This window comes from Nelusetta ayraudi, unplaced genomic scaffold, assembly GCF_046127955.1.
Source record: "Nelusetta ayraudi isolate G7.1 ecotype Tasmania unplaced genomic scaffold, CSIRO-AGI_Nayr_v1 ptg000134l, whole genome shotgun sequence".
NCBI classification, from domain to species: domain Eukaryota; kingdom Metazoa; phylum Chordata; class Actinopteri; order Tetraodontiformes; family Monacanthidae; genus Nelusetta; species Nelusetta ayraudi.
In genome coordinates, this window is record NW_027466184.1 from 695,288 (window position 1) to 705,000 (window position 9,713).

At 50.7% G+C, this 9,713-nt stretch overlaps 1 protein-coding gene across 1 annotated transcript in view; it reads right to left on the minus strand.

Annotated features, from left to right (window-relative positions):
- Positions 1–268: 268 nt before the first annotated feature.
- Positions 269–9,713, minus strand: part of LOC142904977 (calpain-2 catalytic subunit-like) — an 11,415-nt gene continuing 1,970 nt past the window's right edge. Inside the window, exons 3-21 of the mRNA XM_076051417.1 lie at positions 8,049–8,170; positions 7,526–7,659; positions 6,770–6,938; positions 4,448–4,531; positions 4,270–4,355; positions 3,950–4,024; positions 3,689–3,849; positions 3,403–3,572; positions 3,233–3,244; positions 2,899–3,110; positions 2,755–2,791; positions 2,358–2,423; positions 2,216–2,273; positions 2,056–2,120; positions 1,782–1,850; positions 1,629–1,707; positions 1,413–1,529; positions 1,273–1,331; positions 269–533 (exon numbers count right to left, since the gene is read on the minus strand). Of these exons, the coding sequence (XP_075907532.1) occupies positions 510–533; positions 1,273–1,331; positions 1,413–1,529; positions 1,629–1,707; positions 1,782–1,850; positions 2,056–2,120; positions 2,216–2,273; positions 2,358–2,423; positions 2,755–2,791; positions 2,899–3,110; positions 3,233–3,244; positions 3,403–3,572; positions 3,689–3,849; positions 3,950–4,024; positions 4,270–4,355; positions 4,448–4,531; positions 6,770–6,938; positions 7,526–7,659; positions 8,049–8,170 (1,799 nt within the window). The 3' untranslated portion in view covers positions 269–509. The remainder of the gene's footprint in view (positions 534–1,272; positions 1,332–1,412; positions 1,530–1,628; positions 1,708–1,781; positions 1,851–2,055; positions 2,121–2,215; positions 2,274–2,357; positions 2,424–2,754; positions 2,792–2,898; positions 3,111–3,232; positions 3,245–3,402; positions 3,573–3,688; positions 3,850–3,949; positions 4,025–4,269; positions 4,356–4,447; positions 4,532–6,769; positions 6,939–7,525; positions 7,660–8,048; positions 8,171–9,713) is intronic.

The following is a 9,713-nucleotide window of genomic DNA, read 5'->3' on the forward strand; positions in this document are numbered from 1 at the left end:
AATGTGTACATACCTCTGTGTTGTTGGTCACATTTCTTTGTTTGCTAAGAATATTCTTGTGAAATAAAGTTTATTTTTTAAGAAAAAAAAGGGCTGGTTATGATGCATCATTCAGTGTAGCCTCTCCACCTGATGGCTTGGGGAGTGGTGAGTCCTGACTGACCTTTAATAAACACCTCATTCCAAGGAAAGTCTAGCAGTGTAATGTCTCCTGCAGCCTCTGCAGTTTGATTGCACCTGACAAGATTAACAACCAAAACGTTTGGTATTGAGTAAATAAGAACTTTATTTATATATTTTTAGTCAATAAGAGCACTTGGTCTGATTTGTGTTTTGATTTAATATGTTAATCACTAAATTTAGGGTCCCCCAACTAAGTGGAGCACTTCAATTCGTCATGCAAATGTGTAACATCATGACAACAAAGTAACAGATCATCCAAACAGAGAGAGAAACTCTTCAGCCGCTGTGCTGCATCCCACCCAGCAGGGGCCGCTCTGTCCTGGTTCTCACAGCAGAGTCACATTCAGCCACTGCAGGAAGTGACATCACACACAGAAAAGACAATCGCATGAGTTGTCTTAAAGGTTAAGTGTGTAATAATTGGAGATTTTGAGAAAAAACGGATTGATTAGATTGCAACACTCTTACAATCCCCCTCCCTCTCCCAAGCTAGCCAGTGAACTATTGTTGCCTGAGCACACGAACTTGGGTACTTCATCCACCTTTTCTTCATTGGATTATTAGAGGACGTGAGCGCCCACCCTAAATCCGAAACTCGCTGTCAAGAAATATGGCAGCGCAAGACGGCAACTACCACTGACCCTTTTTCTATGTATATTCTTGTAAATTAATAAGAACTGTTGTATGGGTAGGAAAACACGTCCATCTATCCATTTTCAATACCCGCTTCTTCCTGAGCTCAGGGTCACGGGGGTCTGCTGGAACCTATCCCAGCTGTCGTTGGGCAAAAGGCCTAAAAATAAAATGCGTCAATATTTGCAAAAAACGCAATTAAATTCTGGTCCTAATCAGGTTCACGTGTTTGAACTGTGACTGCTTGGTTCCATCTGAAACCACATCTGTGACTTCAGTGGGATCATCAAGTCTCAGATGATGAAATAACGGCTGTAAATGGCTGTAAAATATGAATATGACGGGCGTCTGAAGAAGGCGGACGCAGTGATGACATTAGGTCAGTGACATGTACACTGTTAGTGCCTGTTAAAACGCCACAGGAAGCTAAATACTGCACTGTTTGAAGCTCCTCACCTCCAAAAGAGTCAGCTCGATTTCTCCAGAACTGTCTTTTTGCAGAGAGTCAAAGACGTCTGTGGAGGACAGAGAACACGATCACAACCGTCCTCGCCGCCACCACCGAGGTCACCGCAAGAAGCTTGGCGAGGACTTACTGAACATGTTCTCCAGACGGACCAGGCAGGCCACAAAGTTGTCAAAGTCGATGGTGAGGTCCTGCTCGCTATAGCGAGCCACGATGGCCTGATGCAGCGGGTTGTTCAGGCTGAAACCTATGCCACAGGGAGCAACGGTCAAAGGTCAGGGGGACTCAGGAGGGGTGGGGGGGGAGGCACCAATGCTCCCTATGGCAACTTTATTTTGCACCTTACCAGCTTCCTCCACGGCCATCCTCATCTCAGTGGAGCTCATGGTCCCAGAGTTGTCCACATCCCTCTGGCGGTAGATGTTCTGTGGGGAAAAAAGAAGCAGGAGGTCACGGCACGGTCCCTCAGACGCAGACGGGGGGAAGCTCAGAGACTCACCAGGAAGTTCTCGATCTTGGTCCACAGCACCTTGAACTCCACCAGGCCCAGTTTGTTGCTGCCGTCTTTCTGTGGCACCAGTTCAGGAGCCGTCGTCTGCTGATATTCACCCCGTCCTCCCTCAACAGGAAGTCACACCGACCCCACCTCCCCTCAACGGGAAGTCCCGGCTTTACCCGTCGACACAGGAGTATGCCACGTAAACAGCTAGGGCCCCCCTACTGGCCAGATATCACCTGTTCCTCTGGAGTGACTTCCTCCAGTGAAAGGATACATCCAGCAGATTGACCATGTTGCGACACGTGTTGAGGCTGAAGCCATCAGTCTGGATGTCGGATCCTGTTAGAGACACACAGTCACAGAGTCGGTGAGAGAGAGAGCGGTGTCTAGCAGCTAGGCTAACGCTTGCAGCAGGCGCGCAGCATGACTCTCACGTATGGTCACCACTTTGTTGAGGATCCTCCGCAGCTCGTAGACGGAGATTTCGCTGTCCTGCGGCACAAGAGCACATCCTTCAGTGTCTGCCACGGCTCAGCCAACAGTCAACATTGATAACGTGTCGTGGCGACTGCTCACATTTCCCGCCAGCTGGCCAAACAGACTGCGGAACCGATCGTCCACATCGTCTTCGTCAATTTCAATCTGAAAACAGAGAAGGCGAATCCCGTTTAGTCACGGACAGGAAGTGACACGAAGACAACCTAAACAACTAACATAGATCACAGTTAAACATGTAAGCATGTTTATCTCAGGCCTTAGCATGTAACTTAGCTAACTAAGTAACTAATGTGTTAGCTTCTTTTGATCGCTAACAAGTGCCTGAGTATTTTTAAATAAACAGATCCTCTAGCCTTGCAGCCATGTCGAAGGCTGTTGAGAACTGACAAACACAAACTGTGGAGACGGGGCAGAGACAGGATCACATGACTGTGGATGGGCGGAGCCCTTGGTCGCTCGAAGAGGCCACACTCACCTTCTCCACTCTGCATTCGACGGGATCGTCCAGCTCTCTGCAGGCAACCGTGAAGACAAGCATCAGTTGAGTGCTGAGGTAGACGACATGCTGCCATTCCCCCGGACTGCCACTGGGGGTCGCCACTACCACCAATCTACTCACTGGAAGTCAGCCTGCTTCTCGGTGAACACCCTGACGCAGAAGTCTCCGTTTTTGTTGGGCTCGAAGGTGGACGGGACCATGAGGTACTCGCCCGGGGGCAGCGTGAAGCGGCTGCACACCTCGCGCAGGTTGATGAAGGTCTCGGAGCGCGCGGCCGACGTGTGGCGCTGGAAGAAGTTGCGGTTGAGGTGGACGCTTCTCTGGCCGCGGTACTGACAGACAGAAGAGGGGTGGGGAGGGATTTGGTCGGAGGGGCGTAGTCAAGACAATGAAAGTTGCGGTGCGACAAATGGAACGTGCAACAGGAAGTGCGACAAGTCCCGGTCATTCGTACCTCCTCAGGAACCTGAAAGACAGAAGGGACAATAGATGTGTTGTAAGAACTAGGTACCAGACTGCAGTGCCGGGCCATGCATTTAACGCAGAGGCCGTCAGTGACGTCTTATTTATTAGTCCACCCCTTGCAGCTCATGCAGAACCACACTTACACATTACGCTTCTCACCTCGTAGATGGCGAATCCCATTGTGTGCATGTCTTCGCCCACCTTCCTCAATCGTCTGCGGTTCTTCTGGATCAGACCCACCACCAGGCTGCAGGTGCCCTCGCCGTCGTCCGGGTCGTCATCCTCCTCGTCCAGTCGGATCACAAACTGTGGGTTGGTCCAGAAGCTGTCTGTGATGTGAGCGGGGAAACCAAAGAGGTCAGGATTTCAGGAGGTCATAAGGTTTGCTGTGAGGCAGTGACATGCTGTCAAGTGAGCCAGGTGAGGCAATGCCAGAGCAACTCACTGATGAAGTTCCTGCAGCCGCCAGCGGTGGAGCCTCGACGCCAGGTGCCGTCGAACTTGGACAGAGCCCACTTGGAAACGGAGTCGTCACTCAGGGCGTCCGGCGTCAAGTTGCAGATCTCCAGCCGGGAGTACTGACGCAAGAAGTCCGAGAACGACATCCTGTATGGGGGAAGATGTCACACAGATGTCACACAGCGCCTGATGGTGGCAAACGGTGGAGAGGGGTTGTGGGGGGGGGCGGCTGCGGGTGAAGTGTTACCAGAACTCTCCGTCCTCAGAGCGGTGGCTCAAAAGCTCGCGGTCCTCGTCGCTGATGTAGCGCCACTCCGTGGAGCTGCAGCAGATGAAACACCAGTCACGACAGAGCAAGAACATCTGATCGACCATCACCTCAGCTTGAACTTCACGTCATGTTTTAGAAACTGGTACAAGGACTTTAAGACACTTAAATAACAGTTTTCTTGGTTGGTCATGGTTTTATTTTTTGGGAGATAAAGCTTCTACTTTTCTTGGTAACATTCTGACTCCGCTCTCTGAGGCAGTTCACGGGGAAGCTGGGGGCGCTACAGGCAAACGTACTTGTCACTCCAGGCTCCCGTCCACTCCACCTGGCCCCAGGGATTCCGGATCCGAATCAACTGCTCCTTGTCCCCACGGTAGTCCACCTGCATTCAATCACACATGTTAACCTACCTGACGTCACCTCCTACTGCCCAATGTCTTATGCATTAAAGCGGTGGGGGGCCTGGTCTCTTACCTCAGCTGTGCCTGTCACGGAGTAGGCGTGGCCTTTGACCAGCTTCCGAGAAGTGATCGCCTCCGAGTCCGCTGAGTTGGTGATCTGGAACATGCGATTAGCATCAGTGGCTACACACTGTTAGCATTATCACTGCAAAAGTCAAAAATCATTTTCAACTCATTCAGCACCTTTAGTGCCCGGAGTGGCAGTGTTGCGATAAGATGATTTTGCAAATGTATCCATCCATCCATCCATCCATTTTCCATTGCTTATCGGGAGTCGGGTCGCGGGGGCAATATTCTCAGCAGATACACCCAGACTTCTCTGGCCCCATTCACTTCCTCCAGCTCATCAGATGGGCCCCCGAGGCGTTCCCAGGCCAGCCGAGAGACGTAGTCTCTCCAGTGTGTCCTGGGTCTTCCCGGGGGCCTCCTCCCACATGCTCAGAACACCTCCCCAGGGAGGCGTCCAGGAGGCGTCTGAAACAGATGCCCGAGCCACCTGAACTGACTCCTCTCGATGTGGAGGAGAAGCGACTCTACTCCAAGCTCCTCCAGAGTGATTGAGCCACTCAACCTATCCCTAAGGGCCCTGTAGCCAGCCTACAGAGGAAACTCATTTTGGCCGCTTGTATCCGCAATCTCGTTCTTTCGGTCATCACCTGAAGCACATGGCCATAGGTGACGCTGGGAACGTAGCTAGACCGGTAAATCGAGAGCTTCGCCTTTCGACTCAACTCTTTCTTCACCACAACAGCCGCTGGTCTCACGCTTCATCTTTCCCTCACTCGTGAATATAACCCAAATTGTTGAACTCTTCCACCTGAGGCGGGGGCTCTCTCAGAGAGGACAAACCACATTTTCTAGTCAAGAACCATGGCCTTAGACTCAGTGCAAATTCTCATCCCAGCCGCTTCACACTCGCTTGCAAACTGTCCCAGCGCACATTGGAAGTCCAGGCTTGATGAAGCCAACATGCCGATATCATCTGCAAAAAAGCAAAGACATTGCGTCTTTGCTTGTGGTTCCCAGATTTGACAGTGGGATTGAGGAGATCCTCAAAATACTTCCACCATTGCCCAACAACATCCCCAGTCGAGGTCAACAGCTCCCGACCCACTGCTACCCCCTCCAGAGGTGCCAGATGGTTTGCCAGACTTTCTTCGAGGCTGATGTCCTCCTGTCCTCCTTTAAGGCCTCCTCGAATTCCTCCCAGGCCCAAGATTTTGCCTCTAATACTGCCCAGACTGTAACACGCTTGGCCTGTCGGTACCTGCCAGCTGCTTCAGGGGTTCCACGAGCCAACAATGTTCAATAGGACTCTTTCTTCAGCTTGACGGCATACCTTACTTCCGGCATCCACCACCAAGTTCAGGGGTTGCCACCACAACTGGCACCAGAGACGACCACTGTTAGGAGCCACTGCGTTGACAATAGAGGTGGAGAACATGGTCCATTTGGACTCAATGTCTCCAACCTCCCCTGGGATCTGGGAGAAGCGCAGAACAATGGAGTCCCCAGTCAGAGCGCCGTCCAGCACCCCTTCCAGGGACTCCAGGTAGGATGGGTAGTCTGCACTGCTATTCGGCCCATGGGCCGAAATCACAGTGAGAGACCTGTCCCCAATCCAAAGGCACAGGGATGCAACCCTCTCATTCACCAGAGTAAACTTGAACACGTGGCGGCTGAGCTGTGGTGCAATAAGCAAGCCCAAACCAGCCCACCCTCCGCTCGCCATGGGCAGCGCCAGAGAAATGGAGAGTCTAGCCCCTATCAAGTAGTTGGGTTCCAGAGTCCAAGCTGTCCGTATAGGCAAGTCCGGCTATATCTAGCTAGTACCTCTCAACCTTCCACACAAGCTCAAGCTCCTTCCCGCCCAGCGAGGTGACATATCCCTGCAGCTCGAGGCTTGAGGTCTGGGTTGTCGAGGTCCTTGACCTCGACTGCCGCCGTGCCACAATGCAGCGGACACCTACGACTCCCTCTGTTGGTGTCCCGGCCACCAGGCGCATGCCCCAAACCTGGGCCTGGATCTATGGTGGGGCACCAGCTGCGCCATATCGGGCGACGTCACGGTCCTCATTGTGTTGTCATTCTTCGGGGGTTTTTGTACTGTTCTTTGTCTGGCCCATCACCTAGGACATGTTTGCCATGGGAGGGCCTACTAGAGGCATAAAGACCCAGACAACATAACTCCTAGGATCATTCGGGCACTCCAACTCCCCCACCACGATAAGGTAGCAGTTCAGGGTGGAGTAGTGTGTAATTGTAATTCTAACCAATTACATTTTGCAAATGTGGGTGTGCGACTCTCGTGTCAAGCGTGACGTGGCGGCCTTACGTCGATGGAGCAACCCATGAGCGAGCCACGGCTCTGCGCCTTGCAGATAATGTGGAAGAGGTGAGGGCTGGGCCGGCTCAGCTCATGGACTTCGGCGATGCCACCAGTAAAGTCCTCAAAGCCCTCAGTGGTGGATCCTCCAGACAGCGCCTCATAGCAGCCGTTCAACCTGCCAGGACCACACACACACACACACACACACACACACACACACACACACACACACACACACACACACACACACACACACACACACACACACACACACACACACACACACACACACACACACACACCTGTCACACCTGATGACCCCCCACAGGCAGAGGAGGGAAACGCAGGCTGATGGACGGGGAACAGGAAGATCAAGGAAAAATGGGACGTGAATGGGGAGGGAGTGCAGAACAAGGAGGCGGTGGAACATTTAATCTGTGATGTTTTAATGTGTGCGTGTGTGTGCGTGTGTGTCTGTATCTGTGTGTGTGTGTGTGTGTGTGTGTGTGTGTGTGTGTGTGTGTGTGTGTGTGTGTGCAGGCCCAGTGCCTCTCCCTGCAGTATAAACAAATGAAGAATGCGTCAGGACAAGTGTAGACAAACAGCGGCGGTTGTCGCGGTTGATCCTCGTCCTGATTGGTTGATGTGACAAAAACAACACCCTGCTGATCAGATGACAGCAGGGCGACCAGGGTGGACTCTACTAGACTACTCAGCAGCCGGTTCTGCCCACCCCACCCCAGTGCAAGTCAAATGACTCACTTGGCATAGGCCTTCTCCAGCAGAGCGCTCCAGAACTCCTGGCCCTCGGCCGAGTGCACGAACAGCAGTTCCCCTTCTCTGGCGGGCAGGCGGTCGTCGATCACTACGTCCACCCACTCCCCGAACTGCCAGAACTACAGGGGGGGAGGAGTCAGACAGGTTGATTGGCTCCTAGTATGGAACACGACTTTTCTTTAAGATGCAATAAACACACTTATATTCAATGTTATGTAAATAATTTGTAAATAATTCAACTGTCCCTATTGATGTAAATATTAGTTTTTTCTTTCTTACCCTATAAATAGTTTTGTTCCATTTTATTCGTTTTTTCTTTTAATTAATTTTTTCTTCCCTTTCCACTGTATCTACGGCTGTAATTATGCAGATTTACCCGATGTGAGATAAAAAAAAAAAAACCCCGAAAGCATTCTATTCTATTCTATCCATCGATCAGTCAATCAATCAGTTGCAGGGACTACAGTCCTAGACCAGCTGTGATGGTCCTGATTCTGGTCAGGACTACCTGAAAGTGGAAGATCCCGGCATACTCTCCGTCCCTAAAGCTCTGTCCCGCCGGGACGACTCGGGCCAGGACTTCTTCGTTTAGTGTCAGGGAGGCGATGGCGGCAAGCAGCCAGCAGTCTCCTAGAAGCCGCAACAGGAAAAGAGGGGGTGTTGCTAAATGAAAAACGGCAAGAGGAGACTGGTACCACAGCTGGCTTAGCACAGCTGAGCATATAAGGAAAGGGAGCATCACAGGGTTGGATACATTCAGAGTCTGTCACTGCTGAAAAGAAAACAGCAAGTACCCTCAACTTCTCAGCAGAAGAACGTGTGCTTGATTAAAATAGTTTGTGAAGGCCCTAATCTTGTATTTCCTTGAGGACACAGGGAGAAAAGAACAGAAAAACAAACAAAGGACATTTAACATGTAACACTTATCGCAAACCCTAATTCAATGCAAGTCTATGCGGGTCAAAGGTCAACTTTGTCCTAGAGACATGGGCCCACTTGCTGCTTCATCAGGATCCCTTAAGACACACCCACGCCAAATTTGGTGCTTCTAGCCAATGAGGAAAAATTTGGAGCAGACATATATATACAACATATATATATATATATTTGCATTGCTTACCAAACGCTTCAGTCAACGTTGCCTGTCAGGACGATCACTCCGCGGAACCTCGGGCGGTACTTTTTTTTTTTTTTCACAGTTGGGAAAACTGGAGGAGATAATTGTGCGTGAGGTGCGCGTGCATGTTCGTCGTATTCCCCTTCTTCACCACCACTACTTTGGAACAAATGCGACATATCGGCTCGCCCGTGTTCATGGGCTCACCTCGTTCGTTTCGTTTGAAGCCGGAATGTTCCCATACTGGCACTGTTCATCAGTCATAGCGCTTGCTCGCTTTTCCTTCACTTCGCTCACTTGCAGCACCGTGTCCGTATGTGTGTGTGTGTCTGTGTCAGCCAGCGCCCGCCTCGCCCATCCCGTGACAAAGAGACTTAATGACTGACAGGAGAGTTCACTCACTCCGTTCATTCCGCTATAGAGCCAACGCGAACAGGTGTCGAGACAAATGACCGACCTGGTTTTTTATTTACCGAGCGATTAATTGAATAATCGATTATCGCGCCTAAAGTGTACGTATATATATATATACACATATATCCATATATTAACAAGACTTGACAACCGAGCTTCATTGAGTACATCATTTACTGACTCTCGTGCATCAACTTTCAGTCTGGTCCATCAATATCCATCAATATCGTCATCATCAACTACGGGTGCCTACAAGGCACCAACACTTAAATATATATACATATGTTAGCTACATAAAACTCCCTACATAGGGAGTAGGGCAAGAGTGGATGATTTCAGACACAGCAAGAGTCTGTTTGCTTTTCCACCACATGTCGTCATTCATCTTCACATTCAGTTTCATAGTGTGGTTACATGACCCTCTCATGCGCCAGGTGCACCGGCCCAAGTAAATTTGACTGGGAGTCAACCGGTCCCACCTGAGCAGCAGGAGCAGGGAACCGGCTCGACCTCAGGGGTGAGGATAAGGAGGGGGGATTAAACATTAAAAAAAAAAAAAAGATAGTTTAGCATAGGTTCTGCAGAGAAAAGTGGGACAGCAAAGTTAGCGGGCTGCCCCCTGCAGAAAGGAGGTGGTACTTA